Source organism: Perissodus microlepis, chromosome 13 (genome assembly GCF_051167445.1).
Source record: "Perissodus microlepis isolate ML-2025 ecotype Zambia chromosome 13, ASM5116744v1, whole genome shotgun sequence".
NCBI classification, from domain to species: Eukaryota; Metazoa; Chordata; class Actinopteri; order Cichliformes; family Cichlidae; genus Perissodus; species Perissodus microlepis.
The window spans coordinates 32,705,657-32,732,276 of NC_140473.1; the positions used below are offsets into that span (position 1 = coordinate 32,705,657).

The following is a 26,620-nucleotide window of genomic DNA, read 5'->3' on the forward strand; positions in this document are numbered from 1 at the left end:
AAATCTATCTCAGCCCCGCCCGTTGGGTTATCATATAGCCTGACGGGCGGGGCTGAGATGGGTTTTGGTCGCCCGACTGGAGATATCGCTAGCTCCAGGACGTCGGGCTAGCGATTTTGCGAGCCCTGCGTTCAGATAGCTGCTCTGCTCTGTGTTGGTACAGGGCATTGAAGATGATAACAGTGGGTGGATTATATTCTTAAACTTAGTTACAGCGCTTTCAGAAAGACATCTACTGTGATAAAGTCTACTCTCTACTGCTGTGTAATCAATTATTGTAAATGTAAATGTTATCAGGAAATGATCAGACAGGAGAGGGTTTTCAGGAAACACTGTTAAATGTTCAGTTTCTATGCCATATGTTAAAACAAGATCTAGAGTGTGATTAAAGTGGTGGGTGGGTTCTTTTACATGTTGAGAGAAGCCAATTGAGTCTAATAACAGATTAAATGCCATGTTGAGGCTGTCATTTTTAGCATCTACATGGATGTTAAAATCACCCACAATAATTATTTTATCTGAGCTCAGAACTAAATCAGATAAAAAGTCTGAGAAATCAGACAGAAACTCTGTGTAAGGCCCAGGTGGACGATAGATGATAACAAGTAAGACTGGTTTCTGAGTTTCACAGCTGGGGTGGACAATGTTAAGCATCAGGCTTTCAAATGAATTAAAAGTCTGTCTGGGTCTTTCGTTGATTAGTAGGGTGGTGTGAAAACTTGCTGCCACACCGCCCCCTCGGCCTGTGCTTCGAGGTTTCTGGCAATTATGTGTCAGTGAATGGTAAAAATGTGTTATCTGCACAACCAGTGAGGTTTAGCTACTTCATGTTTTTGTCTCCATGTAGACGGGAGTACGAGCAAAGTCGGGGCCGGAGCAAACCTCACAGCCGCAGTCCCGACCGGAGTCGGGCCAGGAGTCTTGGAAGGAGCAAGAGCCGTCCCCGTAGCCAGAGCCGCAGTCCGAAACGGAGCCGGGCCAAGAGCCGGGGCCGAAGCCGCAGTCCGGACCGGAGCAGGGCCAAGAGCAGGGCCAAGAGCCAGAGCCGCAGTCCAGACCGGAGCAGGGCCAAGAGCAGGGCGAAGAGCCAGAGCCACAGTCCAGACCGGAGCAGGGCCAAGAGTCGGGGCCGCAGCAAGAGTCGCCCCCGCAGCAGGTCTAAATCTAGGTCCAGATCCAGGTCTCGATCCAGAGGAAGGAGTCGAGGGCGAAGCTACAGCAAAGGGACGAGCTATGCTCGCAGTAAGAGCCGTCAGAGGAGCCGCAGTCGCAGTGCAAGCAGCAGCTCAAGCAGCCGCAGCAGAAGTGATGCCACAGATTTGAATAAAGGGTTTAAGGAGTTAGAAATGGCTCGCCGCAGGAAGGAACTTGAGGAGCTGCTCACGTTACCAACAAAGTCCATCCTGAAGAAACGCAGCTCCGAGGACTCGCCATCCGTCAGGGTAAGTTTGCAGACAGTGTTTCAGTCGGTGTTTCGATACATGCTTCTGTTAGCCAAAAAGCAGAGATGACCACGGCGGAGTTCCTCAAAATGACCATCATAGTATTTCTGTTACAGAGCACGGACTCTCCTCAAACTCAGGATGGCTCCATGTCCCGACTGGCCGATCAGCTCCTGCAGGCCGTCAAAGGCGCTGACCCTCGCATGGTGGCGTCCATGCTTGCGGAGCTGCGGTCTGATCCACAGATGGCTCGCCGCGCTGGCCTCGACGCTGAGATCAAAGAAATCCTCAGCCTGCTGGGGATGACAATGCCGGGGCCCAGGACTCAGGAGAAGGTGCTGGACGACATTGACGACGAGGAGAGATTCCTGTATGGCGATTCGGAGGAACCCAAACCACCGCCGGCGCCGGAGCCAGTCTTGACCCACAGTCTAGACTTGTATGGAGAAGTAACTGAGGAGGCGCTGTATGGAGACTACCCACAGCAGAAACTGGTCTCTGCTCAGACACACGGATGTACCCTTCAGCCCCCTCACTCCACGGACAGTTATGCGAGCAGGCCCACCATCAGCCCCGACCACAACACCACGGCCCAGGTGTCGAACCCCGCTCACCCACCGGGGAACGAGCCCCTGGAGGAGAGCGAGCGCCAGGCACTAGAAGAGTACGAGAAGATCCAGGATCTGCTTAAAACCATCGGTCTGGACCTTGGAGTGGCCGAAATTACCAAGATGGCCGCCAGGACCAAAGAGCGTCTCCACGGGAAGAAACCCCCTACAAAGACGCCCACGCGGCGCAGACAGTACTCCTCCGACAGCTCTGATGGCAGCCGGCAGGGCCGTAGGTCACGAAGTCACAGTGGCAGCTCTAGCAGCACCAGCCGGAGCCGGAGCCACGGACGCGGTGCCACTGGCGCCGGCTGGAGCAGCGACGAGGATGACCGCAGGAAGAGCTCAGCTCCGCTCAAATCTCACCAAGACCGTGACATTAAAGAGGAGAAAGGCGAGTGGAGCAACACGGCAGCGCCGCCCTGTCAGACTCCAGAGCCAAGCTGCCACCCCCCTCATCCAGGTGTACCCATCCCCACCTACCCCCCTTCGCAGGTCCCCGCCATGATGCACCCCAGCTACCCCCCACCTGTGTACAGTCAGTATGGGAATTACTTGCCCTTCGTACCCCAGCAGTGGCCCCCCACATATCCACCCCCGAACATGAGGATGCCTCCTCCTACAGTTGCTGAGGAGTACCCCCCCACACTGCCCTACAAACAGGCTTATACCCCTGAGCCAGGGGTCAAAGGTCAGTCTCCTTTTAAAGAACTCTTATCACATTTAGTCTGAGCGTGACGATTAATTGCGGGATGTTTTCCTCACCGCTAACCAGGTGGCCCTGCCCCTTCCTCTTGCGTGTAGGTTGCTGTAGTGTTTGTCCTCTCACTTCTCCCCCTGCCACCTCTGCAAAACAGCATGTAGGAGACACGGCTGACTATTGAACAGTTACTGATTTGTCACAGAGACTCTGCATCCTCATTGGTCAACAAGTTGTGATTAAATGTTCATTATCCAATGATTGTCCCCTGCTTGCTGCTCCTCTGTGACTGGAACGGGACTAAAATAAACTTCATGTTTTATTTAGTCAGACCTGAAAGCAGTGACTGAACCTGTAAGCTAGCTAGTTCTTGAGCAGGACAGTCCCTCTCAATGGCTTCTCTACCGTCAGGCCAGTGGAGTCGCCCCCTACTGGACATTAAAAACAATGCAGCTTTAAGAAGCTACTTCCGTTTTTATATACAGTTTGTTTGCTTCAGAGTACTTAGCCATTTTTATTAGCTGTGTTATTTAATAGGTTGAGAAGGCTGAAATGTGCACTACACAAATGTTTGCATGTAGAAACGAGTCATTAAGTCATAAACATTCAGGTAGTTTTAAAATGTGTTGTTACTATTTTTACCCGCCTCCATAATCAGTGTAACACATGGTTGGCCACAGTTGAATCCAGTGTACAGAACTGGCGAGCGCTGGAAGAATAAACTGGATTCATCGACCAGCGAGAGCAGGATGAGCAGCTGTGGGTCAGTCGGTGTAAATAAATGTGTCTGTCCATCCTCAGGTTTGGTGAAGAGCTCCACCCAACACGCAGAGAAGGGGAGCGCCAAAGCTGCGAGAGTGTCTGAGGAGCAGAACAACGAGAGCCAGAAACAGAAGGTCAGCCTCCATCGCTTCTTCCCACGTCTTTGCATTTACGTCAGAAGGAAGTTTATGCCTCCACATCCTTTGGCTCCACCTGAAAAACTGAGATGTGGATCATTCCAAGAAGGAAAGATGTAGATTTGGGTGGAGCCTCTGACTCACTGATTCAGCTGATTGGATGTTCACACCTGTGACTGTGTTGGTTTGTTCAGGTTCTGGAAGAGAGAGAGAAGCTGAAGCAGGAGCGAGAGATCAGGATGAAGAAGAAGGAGTATCTGATGAAGGAGCTGGAGAGACTCAGGAAGCAGCAAGGTGTGTTACTGTGTTACAGGTGATTTATGCTCCGCCCACGCAGCAATCGCAGCCAGCATGTGGTGGGACGTCCTATAAAGCTGGTGTTGGTTTTAAGTTTATTAATGAAGTATAAAATCAGACACTTTTCTCAGCTGAAATGAGACTGGAGATCCTCAGGGATCACCTCTGGGACTTTTTTTATTTGTTTTTATTCAACATGTGCACAGCTGTGTACAGCTGATCATTTCAGAAACCTGCCGCTGTAGAAAGTTTCATTTGGTGTTTGTTGTTTTAGGTATGACATGAAAACATGGAGCTGCAGGAGACGCCTTCTGATCGATGGAACGTCACTGATGGCGCTTTGACATTTGCCCTGCAATGTTTTTCAGGCGAGCTGCTGAGGAAGAAGCGCCGGGAGAAGGATGGCCACAAGGACCCTCTGCTGCAGGAGATCAGCCACCTGCAGGAGGAGGTCATGGCCCAGATCTCCAACCTCCGCAAGGAGCACGAGGCTGCCGAGAAGAAACGCAGCGAGATCGAGAAAGTGGCACTCATCCTTGGCCTGAACCCGTCAGACCGACCCCGCAGGATCAGCAAACCGCCTGAGGTCCAGAAGGCTGAGCAGCAGACTCCACCACAGAAGAAGAAACGTGAGGCGGAAAGGAGCCCAGAAGGCCAGCCGGCGGCCAGCGGCCCCATGATGAAGGTACACTCACCTGCAGAGGAGGTAACAGGAAGTGATATCGGAGTTAGAAAGCATAGCTAGGGTCAGTTATTAATCAGAGTTTACTCAGACGAGATGTGTCGAAGCACCGAGAACATGTTCCTTTATTCACTCAGTGAGGTTCACCTGCAGACCACTTTGTCCTCTAGAGCTGTTATTTTGAATTCAATGCTTTTATTTCGGAAGATTTTACTTTGTGCTTGTAGTTTTGTCTGCCTCATCATCACGTCGGCAGTGAAACTAGTTTCACTGAACATTAGTTGTTTTAATGGTTTTATATAAAAATGCTAACATAAGAAGTTTAAATGTTTCATGACAAGATTCTGCGATCTTGTTGCGTTAGACTGGAAATAGATAGCTCAGAGAAATTAAATGTTTTTAAAGCTTTGCTAACAACAAGAAGTTTATCGGACACGTAAAGGACTTGTATAATCGCTGGGTGGAGCTAAAGCCTCACTACTGTCTCATGTAAATTAGTTTAATCCATTCATCATCATAGAAATGTCTTTGTACTTTTACTACCGTTTGTTTTCGTTACATTGAGAGTGAGAGCGCGTTTTAATGCAGCTGTAGTAACAATAAGACTGTTTGAAAACATTTCAATCTTTGTGGTCGAGTGATGTAGTTTAGAGCACCAGTTCAGCTCAGCAAGCTGTGAAACATAGAAACAGGAAGTCAAAAAAGTATTTCTAGAAAATAAAATATTATTTGAATTCCATAAAGGATTAGCATATGGGCTCAAATTGTGGTCGTAAATATTTTGTACTTGTAAATCAGTTTTGTATGTGTAAAAAGATTTGTGTGTGGACTTAGCCAAAAAATAAGTGTGAAACTCTGCTCTCAAGTCTCAAGTTACAAGTACGAATTTTGACCCTATTTTTTCTTCCTTTCAGCTGATTGGTCAATGTCATGTCAATCACAAATTTATCTATCCAATCAGAGAACAGATGGGTTTGGCTGTCGGAGGGGGGCTTTTTTGAACTGCAGGTCCTGGAAGGGTAATACAGTTTGAAGCTGGAGGATCTCTATATAAATATCCGATAGCAGCTAGGTCCCCTAACTTTCAGCAGCTGTTGAAAGGATAAAGTTGTGGTATATCAGTGGTTAGAAATACCATTATTTTAGGATTAGTTTAACACAAAGTCAGGGCTGACCCAGGACCATGGCTGTGAGTCACAGTGCGCAGCATAAAGGTCCTTTCATATCGGACGCAGCATGTGCTGCTAATGCTAACTAAAAGCCAAGGATCCAGAATTTGTTGCTGGCTGCTGAATTCTGTGTGCAGCAGCTCTACCTGTACTAGATGCACCTGCTCCTTGTCGTTTCTGTCTCTGACTTTATGTCCTCTACAAGAGTTTCTGTTTTTTTATCTTCAAATGTTCAACAAAAACATGTATCGCTAATTCATAATGAAGAAAGCTTTGTAACTATCCCCACTAGTGAAGACTGTCATTTCCACAAACCCATCTGTTCTCTGATTGGATTGTTAAATTTGTGATTGACATGACATTGACCAGTGAGATGAAAGGAAGAAAAATAGGGTCAAAATTCGTACTTGTAACTTGAAACTTGAGTGTAGAGTTTCACATGTATTTTTTGGCTAAGTCCACACACAAATCTTTTTTTACGCACATACAAATCCTGATTTACAAGCACAAAATATTTATGACCACAATTTGAGCCCATATTAGCAAGCTAACGTACCTCTGCAAACGTGTCCACAGACAGTTTAGGAGGATTCACGTGTGCTTGTGTCGGGCTTTAATGCGCTCTACTCTCATTCTGTGTGTTTGTTGTGACATCACATGTTGTCAGACTGGACTGTCATGGCCGCCAACATTTATACCTGTGCATGGCGAAGCTCCACCAGTCTGGAGTAGTTGGAGGTGGAGTTTCTCTCTTTGAGGTGATTCAATTCAGTTTTATTTACACAGCGCTAAATTACAACAGTCACCTCAAAGCGCTTTATACTGTAAGGTAGACCCTACGATAACACATACAGAGGAAACCCAACAGTCCTGTGACCGCCTACGAGCGAGCGCTTTGGCAACAGTGGGAAGGCCGCACTGAGTCGTAGTCGTTGCAGACTGTGATGATAAATGTTTTGTGTTTCTAGGACGGTCACAGCGTACATTTCAGAAGCGTTTGCATTTATGACAGTGCAGCTTGCCTCATCAGTGATTGGTTGTTGAAGTTGTGACAGCCCCGTGAGCCAGGTTATACAAATCGATGATGATCAGTAACTGCTCGCTGATCATTTGGTGCACTTACGCAGCGCTGTTGGTTTGAAGAGCGCCCCATCCTCGTCCAGATACATCCAACGTCAGGCCAAAAAGCAGCACATACGTGTGAATCTGCACATGGTCTCAGTTCATTAATGTGCCGAAAGTCCTCCATCAACACCCCAACAGAACGTGGCAGTGTCCTGGGCTGCTGATGGGTTAAACAGACATTTGAATGTTTGCTGTGAGTAATTATGTGTTTCCTTGAAACCCTCCTCGAGTAGTTAAACGTCAGTTTATTCTAATCAGTTTATTAAAACACGTGGGTCGGGTGCTAGGTAGTGAGAGAAATCAACATGAATCAGCTCCTGGCTCACAGCTGCTGCTCGGCTGGTTTGGCCGTCACACGCTGGGTTTCAGCATCAGGAAGGTGTGACGCTACCAAGGCGTGGATACTGGACGAGTCAGATCCAGATTATTGATTGCGTTAATGAGCGACTGGTCATGAAAACAACGCTGCTGAGCGGAGGGTTATAGACTGAATTTAGACTGAGTTTCATTGTGACCGCTGCAAGTTTGTGCTCAAGTTGAAATTTTGCGTAAGAAGTTACTGCCGCTATAAAAACCGTCTGAGGGATACACGTTGACATCTTCAATGCAGAGTCACACAAGGTAAGAAACTCTTTAAAAGGAGCTCCTGTTTTTGCTCTGAATGCAGGCTGTCGCTCTTCTCCCCGCCATCTTGACTCTCCATCATTTTTCTTTCTTTGTTCTTGTTTAGCAGACTTCCGTGACTCTGTCGCCTTCGAAGGCGTCCCTGCACACGCCGCCCGACGCCACTGCAGCTCCAGCCCCGCCCCCCGAGCCCTTTGAATACTATGACGCTGGAAACCACTGGTGCAAAAACTGTAACGCTACGTGTGGTTCCATGTTTGATTTTTTCACACACTTGCACAGCAAAACGCACCTAAAGGTTGGTTTTCACTTTAAAGCATCATCACCCACATTGTCTGAAATTCTCCCTCTTTCATATTCAGTTGATATTCATACCTCGGCGGGCTCCTCGTGTTTGCTTTGTTACATTTCATGTTCTTCTCCGTCCCTCAGACTCTGGACCCGTATGACCGACCCTGGGCTTCCACTCCGAGCAAAATCAAAAAGAACCAGCTGCCAGACGAGAAGCTGACTAAACCCGCTAAAGGTACTTGTGCTGCACCTTCAGAGGATCCTGCAGACGTATCACAGTCTGTTTTTTGAACCACTGAATTTTGTTAGCCATATTTTGGTTCCAGGTGGAGCTCAGTGTGGATCTCTGCTGCCATTTCTGTCTCTTTTGATGAAAACAGTGATAATGAAGTGATTCGCATCGAAGCATAGGGGAGACTCCTGTCCGCACCTCCAGTGCTGATTCGTTTCCTTTTCATGCCTCACATGGCTCTGAAAGCTGCTGAAAATGCAACAACAGTTGGTAAAGTGCGCTAAGTTCTTGGTGCAGGTGTGTCCGTATCACCCCAAAAACAGCTTGACTGCATCTCCTGCAGGCACCCGGTTATTGCTGAGGAGCGGCAGCATTTTTCCATCTTTCACTGGTCTTAAATAACCACTCAACTCTTTACCATCTGTTTTCCAAAAAAGTCAGCACCCCGTCTCTTTAACCTTCTCCTTTTTTGACAGGTACTGGAAATGGACACTTCCATAAGGTAAACATGATTGGTAGCTCATTTATCCTCTGTTTGAGGGTTGAAAATGTCGTGTGTGTCGCGCTGCAGGTTCGGAGTTCCTGGTACCCGTCAGAGGATTCTTCTGCCTGCTGTGCAGAGAGTTTTATGGCGACGGCATCTGTGCAGAAGAGCATGTCACCACGCACGCTCACAACGAGAAGTATAAGGTTTGGAACTCAATGACTTAAGCATTGCCAAACATACAGCGATCTGCGCCACCTAAACCTTTAAAGGTGGTCAGGTCTGCCTTTCCTTTTCTTGATATAGATAAAGGATAGATATAAATAAAGCAACACTTCACACATCGGATCTCAGAGGATCCCTCCCCATCCTGGAAATCTGGACAGCCACATGGTTTAATGGAAGAGAAAATTATGAACCTTTACAGACGACTGAATTCAAAGGCGTCAACAGTCAAAAAGAAAAGGCTCGTTCATTATGCTGAAATTTCATTGCAGCACCTAAAAATGCTCCTCAGTTCTCATCCTGTACAAAGGAGCAGACATCAGTTCTGCTGTTGGGCTGAGGGGCATCTATGTCCAGCTTAGAGTAACTGCCTGTCACCTGGAATTTTCCCCATGCTCTAAAAAGTGTTGCTTTGAATTATTTGAGCAGTGTGTTTCTGGGATTTGATCAATTCTGATGTGTAGATTGTAAGATTACATGTTTATATGTCAAGTGACCAAAGTGGAATTCAATATATATTCTTGACTCTTCCTCACCAGAAACAAATGTATGAGAACCCACTGTACGAGCAGAGGCGGAACCTGGACCGCCAGGCGGGACTGGCCTTAGAGGCAAGTGGAAAGAAACGCAAACATGATGACGATGAGAAAGGCAGCAAAGAGGAAAAGTCCAAACACAAAAAAGAGAAAAAGGAAAAGGAGAAAAAGAAAGAAGAGAATGCTTCAAAGGAGGACAAGTCCAAAATTAAAAAGGAGGAAGACGAGGATAAGCTAAAGCCAAGCAAAAAGGAAGATTTTAAGAATGCCAAGAGCCCTGAAAAGGAGTGGCCTTATTACAGCAAGAAAAATAATGATGAAAAGTACAACTACAGCAAGAAGGATGACAAGTACCATTACAGCCGAGAGGAAGACGAGAGGGACAGCCGGCACAGATACAGCAGGGATGAGGAATATCGGTACCATTACCGCACCGATGCTAATGACCGTCCCAAATATGGTTCAAAAGATGATGGGGACAAATTTAAAGGTGGCAAATATTCAGATGCCAGATCCAAATATGAGAAAGAGCGAGATGAATGCAAACCTAAACCTGAGAGGGAAGGTTTTAAAACGTTTGAGCCAGAGAAGCCGGCAGTCAGCAACCCCGAACCACTACCAAAACCCTATGAACCGCCCAAAATTCTTTGTGGCCCCAGTCCAGCCATGAGGGCCAAGCTCCGCAAGCAGAGCCTGGAGGCCGGCAAACCAACTACAGCAGCAACAACCACATTCGGAAAGTTCATTTGGAAGAAGAAGGAGAACGTGCTTGCAAAGGAGGCGGAGAAAGTTGCTGCAGAATTCATCAAAGAGGATGAAGCCGCTGCCAAGTCACCCTCGGTGGAAGACTCTTTTGCAAAGTCAGTAGCTGTTGCCAAAGAGATCGCAGAGAAGCTGGGAAACAAACCAAGCGTATCTGCTCCCTGGATGTCCAACCGGGGACGGATCCGACCCAACCTCCCTACACCTGCTCTAGGTCTGAGGAAGCCAACCATGATGGGCAGACCTGCATCTCTGAATACCTTTCTGTCCATTAAACCCCAAAACCCTACTTTAGTAGAGTCTCTTCCAACAGAGGGCGCAGTACTCCCGCCTCCTCCCGTGAGTTCCGGAAATGGTCTGCTTCAGACTAAAATGGTCCCATACGTTGATAAACTTGGGCCATTTGAGGCAGTCCTTCCCCTGTTTCAGGTTAGACCTCCACCCGTGGTGCCTGTACCATCTGAAGTTAAATCTACTCTGCCAGTTTCTGAACCAGCCCCAGTCCAGCCAAATCCTGCCCCTGCTGGTGTTACAACTCCTACACCTTCTAAATTTAATACTGCTCCACCAGTTTTTGAACCTGCCCGAGTCCAGCCAAATCCTGCCTCTGCAGGTCTCACAACTCCTACACCTTCTAAAGTTAACCCTGCTCCACCAGTTTTTGAACCTGCCTCAATCCAGTCAAAGACTGCCCCTGCAGGTGTCACAACTCCTACACCTTCTAAAGTTAACCCTGCTCCACCAGTTTCTAAACCTGTCCCAGTCGACTTAAAGTCGGTCCCAGTACAGGCAAAACCTTTAACTTCTTTAGCTACCACAGCTACTCCAGCACCACCAGCCATGATAAAGATTGTGTCTGATGTGGCAGCTCCTGGTGTCCCAGAGGGTGAGCAGACTCGTACGGTGTTTGTCAAACCTCCACCTTTCATGAATAAGTGTGATGGAGCTCAGAAATCGGACAAATTTAGGAGCAACCTGGCTGCAGCCAGAGCCCAAGATTTATTTGGCATCTTCTACAGCAGCATCAGCCAAACGGGCCCCTCCTCCTTCAGCAAACCAGCATCAGATACTAGAGCTGAAGGCAGTAGTGGCAGTAAAAGTCCATTTCCAGTTCCAAAAGCCCTAACACCCCAACCACAGTCCAAACCACACCCAGAATTACAGCCCCAACCTGAGTCTCAGCCACAGTCCCAACCACAGCCCAAACTGCACCCTGAACCTGGGTCCCAGCCACAGTCCAAACCACAGACACAGCAACACCTTGAACTCCAGTCTGAACCACAGCCCAAGGCACAAGGTCTTACTCAGTTCCCGCTTCCAAATGAACTCCAAAGATCTCCACAACGAAATCCAAATGAGCAGCCACAAAACCCACTGACCCCGACAAACTCAGGCATTCAAATTATGTCTGTCTGGTCCCTGCAGTCTGCCAAAGACTCCGCATCTGAGTTGGCTCTACCTAATGAAAGAAACACGCAAATGCCTCAACCAAGAGTGTCTCCCCCGCTTCAGTGTGAGGTTCAGAGTGCACCTGAAGACCAGTCCGTGACAGCCAAATTGGATCCCCAAATCTTCCCAGAGAGTCAGTCTTCCAGACTGGAGTCCCAGCTCAAACCATGTCCTGAAAGTCAAATAGAGCCCCAACAGTCAGAATTAAGCAAGGTCAACGAATTCCATCCAGAGACTCATTCTGACACAGAACCTGAACCCAAACCAAAAACGGGTCCTAAAACTAGGGGTAAGAAAACCCCGCCTGCTCCTCGGCCAACCCGGCAAACCCGATCCCAAACAAGATACCAAACCCGACAGCAGCTGAACCAGAACCAGCCTGAACCAGAACCCGAGTCAACTTCAGGTGACACTGATGCTGCAACTACAGACCCAAAGAACTTGGACATGGTAGATCCTGGCTCTGTGTCGCAGCCAGAGGCTGAGGCGTCCAGTGAGGCGAACCCTCAGATTATGAAGATAACTGCAGAAACACTGGGCTTGCCCTCTGACATGACCTCACTGGACTTTGAATATGATTTTAACTTTGAGTAGGAGGCGACTGGGCTTTGTGACATGGGGGCGGGGTTTATTCTAACCGCTCGGCTATCCAGAAAGGCTGAAGCCACAATGTGTCACATAGTGGAGGGCATGTGAAAGTGACGAGATAGACACTCTTGCTGAGGGACTTCACCTGTCTAAAGGACCAGATTTATTTAGAGTTTAATTGAATTCCTTTGTTCACTGTTTTCTCCAGAATTTGTTTTTAGGTCTGATTGATCTCATAGAAACGTGTCCAGGACATTTGTCCTCACCCAGCAGTCTCCTAGTTTTGCAGCTTTTGCTTACACTTCGTAGGTTTCCAATAGACTAAAAGAAGAATTTAAATACTCAAATAAACCTGTAAACTGCTTGATTTATGCCATTTCTGTTTAAATAACACAATAAACCTCCTCTCTTTGATCATATTTGGCAGCTGGGACCGCTGGTGTGTTGCGTTTTGGAGTTGCATTTAAATGAATAATGATTCCACCTAACAGGACTAGTGAGCTCATGTAGATGACTGCCATCCGATCTACTGAACGAGAAACCTTATAAAATCAGAGCGCTCACCCGGTCTGGTTGTGATTTGTTAGTTTTTAGTTACCGTGTACATGTTGCTACCTGGCTCTAAATAATAAAAACACAATTGCAGACTTTCAGCCTGACCCAGTCTTTGAAATACATAAACCAGGCTCAGTCAAGCACAGTCTTTTATTGTAATGACACAACTTGTCCTTTGAGGCAGCAGAGTGTCTGTCTGAGGTGCTCTCTGTTGAAAGTGGAGATACAGCTGACAATGATGAATATTTGGATGAGTCTGCTAAGACTCCTGTGAATTTCCGTACTCTGAGGTGAACCTTGAACACTTTGTAATCCTTGAACCCTTTCACAGTTCATCTGGACCGACTGTTTGGTTTCACCTCATTTCTGCTTCTTGTCACAGGAAATGTTGGCTTAGAACCTTTCGGGAAATAAAAGATTCCTGAAGTCAAAAAAGCCCAACAAAGTTCAGACGGTTCATCCCAGGGACATTTCTTAAATTTTCAAGCCATCGGTGTATTTATTTTATTTTTTTTTATAGGCGACCTTTCTGTTGTTGATCTCAGACTTGCTGGATGTCTTCCCCTGTGTAAAGGGTCTGAACTGAATCATCTGTCTCAGAATAGATAAATCTGTGGCTGGGAAATGCTAGAAAAGAACCTGAGACCTGGACCTCAAAGTTCCTGAACCTACAGAGAATATGGCATCTCAGAACACGAGGTGAGGCTTAATTTAGCAACCAGATCGTCAAAAGTTTCTTAGTGTCTGGGAAATATGTCAATGTGAAGGTGAAGATCTGAGTCATGGTCCTTTCACTGGTTCTCAGTGTTTGATCCAGCTAACCCAGATTAACTCACTGTAATGTACTAAATTTGTGGTTAACCTGTTTAAGAACTTGCAGATGAGAGGCTGTAATCCCATTTAGGGTCTCAAACAAATGGTTGTAAAGCAGAGCGTAAATTACTAAAAGGAAATGTTGTTCCCTCATCACCTGTTGAACGGCCTCTTACAGATGAAACTGATGGTTGGAAGACTGCTCCTTCAAAGAGCACAGTGTCGTTTTGGGGGGCTCACAGTTAAGGCCTCGTTTCATCCTGTTTCGACCTCGGAAAGCTTGTTCTGATGCTCCTGAATGAAACAGTTACTGGAACTGCATCGGATGTTCTTCGTTCATCGTGTCTGAAACTGCTCGTTCTGTAATGTGTTAAAGTTTTAATAAAAGGAGAAACTCCAGCATGTCTCTGTGGGCTCATTACAAGGGAAAGAAACTTTATTCAATCAAAATCAGGACAAAATCGGAACACACGGGGGACGCTTGGCTCAGGTTTAAGTACTTCTACAGATAAAAGGCAAAAATCTGATTTATTATTAAAATATTAATAGTTATATATTATTAATAAAGTTCTGAGAGCCTAATGTCTGGATGATTGTAAGCAGAAGGAAATTCTGACCCAGATTAGTTTGAGATATTCTCTCTTATTTAGTTTGTATTTGAAGGTTTGATGAATAATCTGCAATGATTAAGAAACCTTCCAGAGATTCTTGCAGCCAGAGTTGGGTCGACTCTAGAAGTGTCAAATCTGAGAACCGCGCAGTGGCGTCCATGCAGAGGTAATCGGGGACAAGTCCAAATACTCAAGCCGATCATACGATTATTATACTGCAGTTTGTGACCCAACGGGGCTCACCTGTCTCAGGTAAAGTCTCTGATTGAGCCTGTCTCCATGTTGGGGGGCATCTACAGTGTTGGGGAGTAATGGAATACAAAATATGAGTAACTGTATTCTGTTACAGTTACCATTTAAATAGGTGATAATTAGAATGCAGTTACTTTGTTAAAATAAATGGATTACATAGTGGTCGTTTCCTTTTTCAAGTGTTAGGCTGTGCCCTATGGAACGCCAGGACTGCCATAATGAATTAATTAAATACACCATTAAATAATTAATTAAATGTGGCAATAATTAATTAAAAATGTTTTTGACACATTTAACTAATTATTTATTTATTTCACATTTTAATTAATTATTGTCACATTTAAATAATTATTTAATGGTGTATTTAATTAATTCATTTTGGCACAGTTGACTCCTTCAGGTCTCACCAGGTCTCACCCATTTTATCTGTCAACCTCACCCATCAAACTCAGGGGGCGGGGTTAACGCTGATCGAGTGAAAACCATTGCTTTGGCCTGGTGGCCATTGTTTTTAGCACACAACAACCGGCATGTGGAAACTAACAGAACTGAACTTTGAAAAACCCTGTTTGTGTGTCACCAAATACTGTTTTAATATTTTTTTAGCCGAGAATGTAGCAGTTTAATCTTCATGTGTCTGGTCAGTTTGTCAAGATACAGCCTCTTTGCAAAAGTGCTTCGATGATTTCGGAGATGTCTGCCCATTCTCACGGCAAAGCGTGGGACAGACCCGCTCGCCTCGCCTCGCAATCGAGCTGTTATTACCACCGACAAAGCGCAGGCCCCGGTACACAGCTGTAATAACCCCTGCTGACACTGACTTCATTTACTGAGGTTATATTTATCGGGGTTTTATTTCCTGGTATTCTTATGTGTCATACATGTTTCAGTTGCTAATTCTGAATTATAACTAACATTAAAAACATGTTTAAGGAGGAGAGAGAGCAAATAAATTCGATTAACAGCCGATCTTCGGGCCTTTGTTCAGTAATCAGCGTGACCTGCGTATAAACGCATAAAAGAGATAACGTTGGTGTTTCCGTCATGTAGTAACTGCTGGCTTTAACTGTACAAAGGTTGTTCGACACTATGAAACACATACAGACTTCATGATGTTCGGCTAATATTTTTATTGTGAATATTAATCATGAGGGTAAACGGCCCTGTACACCACGGAGCGAGGTCAGCATGTCCACGATATCTTCAGCTCTCTGAGTTAACCCATCAAACTAATCTAACTGTCATCTACGAATATGTCACGGGTCATATCAATATGATTTTACAGGAACTCATCCTTATTACTGTCAACTATTCCAGAGACATGAACATCTACAGCATAAAGAACAAAAAAATATAGCAGTCTAACGCAACACTGTAACAGAGATGAACCGTCAGTTTGTCGCAGATCAAAGTGGAATGAAAGTGATTGGTTGAACAAGTGTTCATGATCTGTGTTTTCTGCATTTTCATCAGCGTTTAACCCGAGTTCCCACCCGGTCAGCTGGTGGGTAACAGGCATCTCCAAAAACATTAGAGCACTTTTGCAAATATCTGACGTCTTGATGAATCGAGCAGATATTTGAAGTTTACACAGAAACATTCTCGCATGAAAATATCTTAAAAGTTTATTTTGTGACGCAGAAAGAGTAATATTTCAAACTCTGCCACTCTGTGTTCCTCCGCCACTGCCTCGTCTGAGTTTTGGACGAAATGGATTCTGGGATATTGCATTTCGTCATTTCGAGCTGATTGGAGACCAGAACAGCCAATCAGATTTTTTTGCATCCAAGTCTGTGATTGGCTGGTTTTGTGGCACAAATATAATGGCGTACAGAAAGTAGTGATGGTAAATTTGATTCTTTTTACTGAATCGAGTTTTAATGAGTCACTCACCAAAGTGAATCGGGTTTTTTGAGTCATTTGATTCACTGAGTCAGTTGACCAGAGAGTGCAAAAAATGTACATTTTCATGTAAATCCTACTGCTAAGATGAGTGATTCTAAAAGAAAACAACTATTTTATAGAGCAAAAAACAGCAAAAACATTTCTAAAATTAAGCAATTTCCTATCAAAATTGCTTAATAAACATTTATTTTGTTTATTTTTATTTTATTAGTATTTTCCTTAAATGTGTCAAATATATATTTTCTCATCTAAATGTCCACTGAGCTGTGAGCCAGGGGGCGGTAATGCGCCTTAACATTGGTTGCCAACCAAGAAGAAGAAGCTGTGAGCCAGGAGGGAGGGGGTGAGTGAGTGAGTGAGTGATTCGTTCGCTCTATGATTCAGCACAGGAAGGGAGGGGGTGAGTAGCTCAAATGTGCTGTTAGCATGTTAGCAGAGCGATGCTACTGTGAACCGAGGAGCTATTGTCTTGATGTGAGCTTCATCTCAGGGTTTTTTCTTCCAGTTCAGAGCAGAAATTTTTTTGTTACGATACTGGATGTTGTGTTTTTCTCCACAATTTTAATTATAAGCTAGATACATTGCTGCTAACAGCAACAGGGATGAGTCAGTGAATCATGATTCATGAGTCAGTAAAGTGATTCTCGAGTATTGAACAATTCGTTCATGATTCGCGCATCACTAACAGAAAGAGTTGAGCGCCCACGGGCAGAAATGTTGCGAACACATTGCGAGCGAGCGCAAATGCAAAAACTGAGCGAGAGGGGCTGCTATTGTGTGTGTGTGTGGATAATAGCAAACACTGAAATACAGTTTTTGCACGCAGCAATGAATTTTGTTCACTCAAATTCAGCTTTTAAATTTAAATTTCTCCTCAAAATGCAACACTTGCACCTGCAAAGTTTTTTTTATGTGCGCTCAAATTTTTTTTTACGTGCACTCAGAGTAGTGGCACAAAAATAACGCCATATTCATCGCGTCACTGTGACGTAATCGGCCTTCAAATGCGGCCTTTAAGGCTGCAGATACAGGGTGAGGAGCCAAGATGGCGACCGAGGTAGATGCTCTTCTCCGTGGCTAAGCAGGATTTTGCAGTTTTACTTCCCTTTCCGCCGTCGTTTTTTCTCTGAATCACAAGTGAGTTATCCTACTGACTGTTTATTCAGTACACATATGCGGCACTTCTACGTAACGGCTTCCTGAACCATACTTCAAAGAACTTTTTCGCGACCCTAGCCTCTTTGCAAAGCGATAGCTCAGCTAACAGCAGGAATACCTCAGCGATGTTTCCAACAACTCAGGGTAGCAAAAGGAAGGAAAAAGAAACACCCATGAAATTTAAAAGTCTAACCAAAGGAGCAACCAAGGAAATGGAGAGAAACACAGGTGTAGCTGGCTCAAAAACCAGCCCCAAGAATGCCGTGACTGCCGAACATGACTACAACCGCAGCAAAAGTCCTGAACTGATGCCACTGCCGGACTCGGACCCCGATACTCCAGCCAGACCAGATGGTAAAAAACACAAAGGTGATATAACTCTTGCTGATGTGCAAAACAACATTGCTACTTTAATTAATGAGCGCTCAGATAATCTGGAGGCTATGATCAGCAAGAATACTGTTAACATCGAGGCCATGAAGAAGTCTATTGACTTCATGTTCTTGGAAGTAGAATCTTTGAAGAATGTCACCAAAACCGTTAAAGCTACTTGTGGAAAAAAAACAGCAGCAGAATGTCTCAAGTAGAACTGAAGGTCAACGAAGTTGAAAGATACCATCGGAGATGGAATCTCAGGCTCTCAGGTGTCCCTGAGCAAAAGCAAGAAGACATCCCCAGAAAAGTACTTGACATCTTCTGCACTGTTGCCGGGGAAACAAGTGCAGGATTCAAAAACAGCATTGATGTAGTTCATCGCCTGGGCCGCTACAGCGAAACTCAGAAGAAACCAAGGCTGGTTATCATTCGATTTGTGACAAGATCAGCTCGTGACCTGATCTGGAGGAAAGCTAAAAACTGCTCCTTTCTGAAAGAAAACTACATGAGGTTCACTGAAGATCTGTCCTCTGCCGACAGAGCAATTCGAGAGAAGCTTTGGCCTCTTATTGATACTGCAAGGAAAGAAGGAAAAAGAGCTCACTTTGCCGGGGTCCGTGTGATCATTGAAGGGAAAGAGGTGCACCCAACGCACACTTCGCCTGAGGATCAAGCTGCACCTGCGTTGATGGAGGTTTCATGCCCTCCTTGAGGTATAAAGTTACAGATGTCAAAGGAGTTATTTACAATTTTGAGGTTCAGGATAAAAGTTAATACCAGTTCCATGTTAACTAAGGGAAGTAAACTGTTCATTATTTTTGTGTTAAAGCTGCACTGTCTATATCACTTTGTTCTCTCAATGTCACCGGTTTAAGAGACACTGTTAAGCGAAAAGCTTTGTTTTTGTTTGCAAATCAACAGAATACTGACTTTGTTTTTTTTCAAGAATCACACTCTGTTATTAAGGATACTGCTTTTTGGAAAACACAGTGGGGCAAGGACCTATGGTTCTCACATGGATCAGAAAGATTGGCAGGAGTTATTACTCTGAAGAACAAATTTAATGGGAACGTTATGCACGCTTAAATGGACTCAGAAGGACACTATGTGCTAATGATTGTCAACATTGATGGTACACTTCTTCTTGCCAACGTGTATGGTTTTAATTCTAAGTCTGATAATAACTTCTTATTGGATGCCCTTGAAACACGCTTTTTGTTCTGGTTATCCAAATACCCTAATCTCCTGTTATTAGTTGGAGGCGATTTTAACATTGCTCCAGATTCTTCACTAGACAGATGGCCACCTAGCTCAAATAACTCTCTGTCCTGTTGTTTAAATACATTTATGCAAAAGTTTCATTTAATAGACATTTGGAGATTTAAAAGCCCTAAAACCAGACTATTTACATGGAGGAACAAATCCAACTCTTCTAAATCCCGTATTGACTTCTGGTTAATCTCTGATTGCTTAAATAGGGATAATGTTATAGCCAATATAATGCAAACTCCACTATTTTTTTTAAATTAGGGAAATCTCGTTCTAAACTTAGTTCTGTTTGGAGACTTAATATTGACGGTATTATAACTGATGAACCCCGAAAAGTCTCCACCTATTGCTCCAATTTTTATAAAAGTTTATACAAGTCAGAGTTTGATGAGAGTGCTGCTCTGAACTTTATGGAACAAATCCCTGATGTGCGAACAGTTAAAGAAGATCAGATGAGTTTCTGTGATAGGCCAATATCTATTAGTGAAGTGCTACCTGCTATTCGACGTCTTAAACTTAATAAATCCCCAGGAACCGATGGCTTAACCTCTGAATTTTACATTACTTTTGCAGATCAACTGTCTCCATTTCTTCTTAATGTATACATTGAAAGTCTTATAAATCAGTCTCTTCCCCCCCACTTTATCACAAGGTCTGTTAACCCTAATCCCAAAGCCAAAGAAAGATCCCACTTATATTGACAATTGGAGGCCAATTTGCCTCCTTAATAATGATTATAAGATCCTAGCTCAGATCTTTGCCAAAAGACTGAAAGCTGTTTTGAATGATATTATTGATGAAACTCAGTCTGGCTTTATGGCTAACAGACACATATCCAACAACATTAGACTTGTTTTTGACCTAATTGATTATGCAGATTTGTGTAGGGATGATAGCTTTATCTTATTTGTAGATTTCTGCAAAGCGTTTGATACGATTGAACATGGTTTCATTTTTCAGGCTTTGGACAAATTTGGCTTTGGTCCTTATTTTCAGAATGCAATTAAAACAATGTACAAAAATGTAAATTGCTCCATCAAACTACAAGCAGGTACATTACCTAGGTTTAACTTGTATCAGGCAAGGCTGCCCCATCTCCCCATACTTACTTCTCATTTGTGCTCAACTCCTCTCTGATTACATTAAACACAGTCCTCTGAAAGGTATAACAATTGCGGATGAAGAAATATTCATTAGTCAACTTGCTGATGATACCAATTCAATTCAATTTTATTTATATAGCGCCAAATCACAACAAAAGTCGCCTCAAGGCGCTTCATAGATACAGAGAAAAACCCAACAATCATATGACCCCCTATGAGCAAGCACTTTGGCGACAGTGGGAAGGAAAAACTCCCTTTTAACAGGAAGAAACCTCCGGCAGAACCAGGCTCAGGGAGGGGCGGCCATCTGCTGCGACCGGTTGGGGTGAGAGAAGGAAGACAGGATAAAAGACATGCTGTGGAAGAGAGACAGAGGTTAATAACAGATATGATTCAATGCAGAGAGGTCTATTAATACATAGTGAGTGAGAAAGGTGACTGGAAAGGAAAAACTCAATGCATCATGGGAATCCCCCGGCAGCCTACGTCTATTGCAGCATAACTAAGGGAGGATTCAGGGTCACCTGGTCCAGCCCTAACTATATGCTTTAGCAAAAAGGAAAGTTTTAAGCCTAATCTTAAAAGTAGAGATAGTTTCTGTCTCCCGAATCCAAACTGGAAGCTGGTTCCACAGAAGAGGGGCCTGAAAACTGAAGGCTCTGCCTCCCATTCTACTTTTAAATACTCTAGGAACAACAAGTAGGCCTGCAGAGCGAGAGCGAAGTGCTCTAATAGGGTGATATGGTACTACAAGGTCATTAAGATAAGATGGGGCCTGATTATTTAAGACCTTGTATGTGAGGAGCAGGATTTTGAATTCAATTCTGGACTTAACAGGAAGCCAATGAAGGGAAGCCAAAACAGGAGAAATCTGCTCTCTCTTTCTAGTCCCTGTCAGGACTCTTGCTGCAGCATTTTGGATTAGCTGAAGGCTTTTCAGTGAGTTTTTTGGACATCCTGATAATAATGAATTACAGTCGTCCAGCCTGGAAGTAATAAATGCATGAACTAGTTTTTCAGCGTCACTCTGAGACAGGATATTTCTAATTTTAGAGATGTTGCGCAAATGGAAGAAAGCAGTCTTACATATTTGTTTAATATGTGCGTTGAAGGACATGTCCTGGTCAAAAATGACTCCAAGGTTCCTCACAGCGTTACTGGAGGCCAAGGTAATGCCATCCAGAGTATGAATCTGGTTAGATACCATATTTCTAAGATTTTAAGGGCCGAGTACAATAACCTCAGTTTTATCTGAATTAAGAAGCAGAAAGTTAGCGGCCATCCAGGTCTTTATGTCTTTAAGACATTCCTGCAGTTTAACTCATTGGTGTGTGTTATCTGGCTTCATGGACAGATAGAGCTGGGTGTCATCTGCATAGCAGTGTAAATGTATGCTATGTCTTCTAATGATTACATGAACAAACTGGAGTCTATTAGATAGATATGATACAAACCACTGCAGCACAGTACCTGTAATACCTACAGCATGTTCTAATCACTCTAATAGGATATTATGGTCAACAGTATCGAACGCTGCACTGAGGTCTAGCAGGACAAGCACAGAGATGAGTCCACTGTCAGAGGCCATAAGAAGATCATTTGTAACCTTCGCTAAAGCTGTTTCTGTGCTGTGATGAGCTCTGAAACCTGACTGAAACTCTTCAAATAAACCATTCCTCTGCAGATGATCTGTTAGCTGTTTGACAACTACTCTTTCAAGGATTTTTGATATGAAAGGAAGGTTGGAGATTGGCCTATAATTAGCTAAGACTGCTGGGTCTAGAGATGCTTTTTTGAGTAAAGGTTTAACCACAGCCAGCTTGAAGGCCTGTGGTACATAGCTGATTATTAGAGATAGGTTGATCATATTTAAGATCGAAGAATTAATTAATGGCAGGACTTCTTTGAGCAGTTTTGTAGGAATGGGGTCTAAAAGACACGTTGATGGTTTGGAGGAAGTAATTATTGAAGTTAACTCAGAAAGATCAATTGGAGAAAAAGAGTCTAACTTAACATCAATGGTACTAAGAGTAGCTGTAGATAATATTACATCTGTGGGATGATTACTGGTAATTTTTTCTCTAATGATAAAAATTGTATTTGTGAAGAAGTTCATGAAGTCATTACTAGTTAACGTTAAAGGGATGGTTGGCTCAACAGAGCTCTGACTGTTTGTCAGCCTGGCTACAGAGCTGAAGAGAAACCTGGGGTTGTTCTTATTTTCTTCAATCAGTGATGAATAGTAAGATGTTCTGGCTTTGCGGAGGGCTTTCTTATAAAGCAGCAAACTATTTCTCCAGGCTAAATGATGATCCTCTAAATTTGTGACACGCCATTTCCTCTCCAGATTACGAGTCATCTGCTTTAGGGTACGTGTTTGAGAATTATACCACGGAGTCAGGTACTTCTGATTAGAGACCTTAGTTTTCACTGGAGCTACAGTATCCAGAGTCGTACGTAGTGAGGAGGTGAAATTATTAACAAGATAATCGACCTCTGTTGGGGTAGCGTTCAGATAGCTGCTCTGCTCTGTGTTGGTACAGGGCATTGAAGATGATAACAGTGGGTGGATTATATTCTTAAACTTAGTTACAGCGCTTTCAGAAAGACATCTACTTTGATAAAATCTACTGTCCACTGCTGTGTAATCAATTATTGTAAATTTAAATGTTATCAGGAAATGATCAGACAGGAGAGGGTTTTCAGGAAACACTGTTAAATGTTCAGTTTCTATGCCATATGTTAAAACAAGATCTAGAGTGTGATTAAAGTGGTGGGTGGGTTCTTTTACATTTTGAGAGAAGCCAATTGAGTCTAATAACAGACTAAATGCCATGTTGAGGCTGTCATTTTTAGCATCTACATGGATGTTAAAATCACCCACAATAATTATTTTATTTGAGCTCAGAACTAAATTAGATATAAAGTCTGAGAAATCAGACAGAAACTCTGTGTAAGGCCCAGGTGGACGATAGATGATAACAAGTAAGACTGGTTTCTGAGTTTCACAGCTGGGGTGGACGAGGCTAAGCATCAGGCTTTCAAATGAATTAAAAGTCTGTCTTGGTCTTTCGTTGATTAATAGGCTGGTGTGAAAAATTGCTGCCACCCCGCCCCCTCGGCCTGTGCTTCGAGGTTTCTGGTAGTTAGAATGACTCGGGGGTGTTGATTCATTTAAACTAACATAATCATCCTGCTGCAACCAGGTTTCTGTAAGGCAGAGTAAATCGATTTGTTGATCAATTATTAAGTCCTGTACTAACAGAGACTTGGAGGAGAGAGACCTAATATTTAATAATCCACATTTCACTGTTTTACTCTTTGGTTCAGATGTGGATACTGTACTGTTCTTTCTTTGTAATTGTTTATGTTTAAGTTGTTTGTTGCTGGTTTTTAGTTTGTTTTTTGTCTTTTTGGAAGCTGACACAGTCCCTATGGAGATGGGTTTTTGGGGGGGTAGCAGGAGGAGAGAAGCTGCAGAGAGGCGTGTAAGACTGCAACTCTGCTTCCTGGTCCCAACTCTGGATAGTCATATTTTGGGGGGTTTAATAAATTTGTCCATATTTCTAGAAATGAGAGCTGCTCCATCCAAAGTGGGATGGACGCCGTCTCTCCTAACAAGACCAGGTTTCCTCCAGAAGGTTTGCCAATTATCTATGAAGCCCACATCGTTTCTGGGACACCACTCAGACAGCCAGCAATTTAAGGAGAACATGCGGCTAAACATGTCACTCCTGGTCTGATTGGAGAGGGGACCAGAGAAAACTACAGAGTCCCACATTGTTTTAGCAAAGTTGCACATCGATTCAATATTGATTTTAGTGACCTCCGATTGGCGTAACCGGGTGTCATTACTGCCGACGTGAATTATGATTTTACTGAATTTACGTTTACCCTTAGCCAGCAGTTTTAAATTTCCTTCAATGTCGCCTGCTCTGGCCCCTGGAAGACAATTGACTATGGTTGCCGGTGTCTCTAGCTTCACATGTCTGAGAACAGAATCACCAATTACCAGAGTTTGACCCCCGGCGGGTGTGTCACCGAGTGGGGAAAAACGGTTAGACACATGAACGGGTTGGTGGTGTACCTGGGGCTTCTGTTTAGGACTATGCTTCCTCCTCACTGTGACCCAGCCGCCCTCTTTCCCCAGCTGCTTGGGGTCTGCCGGGGAACAGCTAGCGGGGCCTACGCTATCTTCGGCTGCACCAGCTACAGGGGCCTGGCTAGCTACGGGTGAATGAAGGGTGCGAAGCCGAGTCTCCAATTCAGTAATCCTGGCCTCCAGAGCTGCAAATATGCTACATTTGTTACAGATATCATTACTGCTAAAGGAGGCCGAGGAGTAACTAAACATCTGACACAATGAGCAAGAAAGTGCAGGAGGGACAGGTGAAGTAGCCATGGTGCTAACGAGTCGGCTACGAGCTAAGCTAAGCTAGCGAAACAGTACAGAGACAGTGAGTGAATACTTTGGCTATAAATTAGGTAGTGAGTACACAGAAAGTGTGCTTCGGATGAAGCACGTGAAGATTATACTATGAAAGAAGAATGTATTTAAAAGTTGTTAATTAAATTGCTAAGCAGATAAGCTACTCAGAAACACCACCGTGTTTGAGCAGGAACAGGAAGTGATACTCTACCGCAGAGCGAGCGAACACCAAGTGACAGCGCCACCAAGGTATCCACTCTCTTTTTAAAAAATTCTTCACAGGTGCAGATGGCTATTAACACAATTAATGCCTTTTCTTTAGCTGCAGGACTCCACCTAAACATTGGCAAATGTGAACTGCTTGCCCTTAGAAATTGTACCAGTCTATCTTTCGCTGGCATCCCAGTGAAAGAGTCTGTCACTTACCTTGGTATCGTCATTAATAAAAATCAATCCACCAGGTGCTCCCTTAATTTCACTCCAATTTTGGACAAAACACAACAAAAGCTAAATGCTTGGCTGCAGCGGGATTTATCCATTAAAGGGAGAGTTTTACTCACGAAAGCAGAGGGTTTATCTTGTCTAACTTATGCTGCTTTGTCTCTTGATGTAAATAAAGAAACCCTGGCAGATATTGACAGACATCTTTATAATTTCATATGGAAGAATAGAATTCATTATATTAAAAGATCAGTTTTATCCAACTCATACCAACATGGTGGAGTAAACTTTCTTGACTTCTCCTCATTAAACAATGTGTTTAAAATAAACTGGATTAAACAATTTTTCAGGAACCCAACCTCAATTTGGAACTTTATTCCCAATTATATTTTCTCAAAAATTGGTGGTCTTAACTTTCTTTTGCTCTGTAATTACAATATCGATAAAATCCCTTTAAAACTATCCAACTTTCATAAACAAATGCTTCTTTCCTGGTCATTGATTTATAAACACAACTTTTCTCCACATAGATACTATATTTGGAACAATAGAGAGATTTTATACAAACATAAGTCTGTGTTTATAAGTAATTGGTTTGATAATGGGATTCATCGTGTTGCACAACTTATAAACCCTGTTGGAGGTTTACTCTCTTGCTCAGAATTTTTGAATACATATGGTCTTCCTGTTCCACCAAAGGAATATGCCATAGTGTTTGATGCTATCCCTGCTGGGCTCTTAATGTTGTTTAGAAATCCTGTTGTTAATGATTTGACCCCTTTAACACTGGATCCTGCTGTTACTTATGTCGGTCAGGTGTGTTTCCCCTCTGTAAAGAGGAAAAACAACCGTGAAATACGAACTCTGTTTCAAAAAGACAGAACTTGTGTCCCAACGGCTGTCGCCTACTGGAATAACTTATACCAGGACCTGGAATGGGAGAAGATTTGGACCTTACTGTCGAAATTTCTATTAAATAACAAAGTAAAGGAAATATCTTTTAAAGTTATTCATCGTTTTTACCCAACCAGATCTTTTCTTGTACGTTATAAAAAGGACATTGATGTTAACTGTACATTTTGTAATTGTGTGAAGGAAGATATTTCTCATTTATTTTGGTCATGCTTATACACGAATCTTTTCTGGCAAGAATTTTGTGTTTTTGTTGTTTCCTTTATCTTTTCTGAGTTCTCTCTTTGTTACGAGAAAATATTGTTTGGTTTCTTTAACTACCCCATGCACAGGGCAAACAAATTTTATTTGATTAATTTATTGATATTATTGGCTAAAGTTCATATACATAAGTCGAAATTTTCTAACGCAAAACCATCCTTTCAGTGCTTTTTAAATGAAACCAAACAATATGTTAAAACCATACAACGTTCTCAAAATCTAAAAGCTGTCAAAACCATAAGCTTATGTTCCCTGTTCAATATCATCATCATGTGATTCTTTAATAGACTGTGTCTATTTTGTTTTTTTATACGAACCCCCTGACATTGTGTTTGCTATTTTGTATTTGTATATGTGTATTTTGTGATTTGTCAATAAAGCGTATTCAAAAAGCCACAGAGATTAAAATGTGACGCCATTTCC

At 43.6% G+C, this 26,620-nt stretch overlaps 1 protein-coding gene across 2 annotated transcripts in view; it reads left to right on the plus strand.

Annotated features, from left to right (window-relative positions):
• The window catches only part of znf318 (zinc finger protein 318), a 23,411-nt gene extending 9,531 nt beyond the window's left edge, over positions 1–13,880 (plus strand). Inside the window, exons 3-11 of one of the 2 annotated variants that reach the window (XM_084948295.1) lie at positions 848–1,442; positions 1,559–2,741; positions 3,552–3,646; positions 3,844–3,943; positions 4,315–4,631; positions 7,653–7,844; positions 7,979–8,072; positions 8,641–8,759; positions 9,318–13,880. In XM_084948295.1, coding sequence (XP_084804421.1) covers positions 848–1,442; positions 1,559–2,741; positions 3,552–3,646; positions 3,844–3,943; positions 4,315–4,631; positions 7,653–7,844; positions 7,979–8,072; positions 8,641–8,759; positions 9,318–12,119 — 5,497 coding nt within the window. In that variant the 3' untranslated portion in view covers positions 12,120–13,880. The remainder of the gene's footprint in view (positions 1–847; positions 1,443–1,558; positions 2,742–3,551; positions 3,647–3,843; positions 3,944–4,314; positions 4,632–7,652; positions 7,845–7,978; positions 8,073–8,640; positions 8,760–9,317) is intronic. The other variant, XM_084948296.1, reaches the window with a different exon arrangement.
• The last annotated feature ends 12,740 nt before the right edge of the window (positions 13,881–26,620 follow it).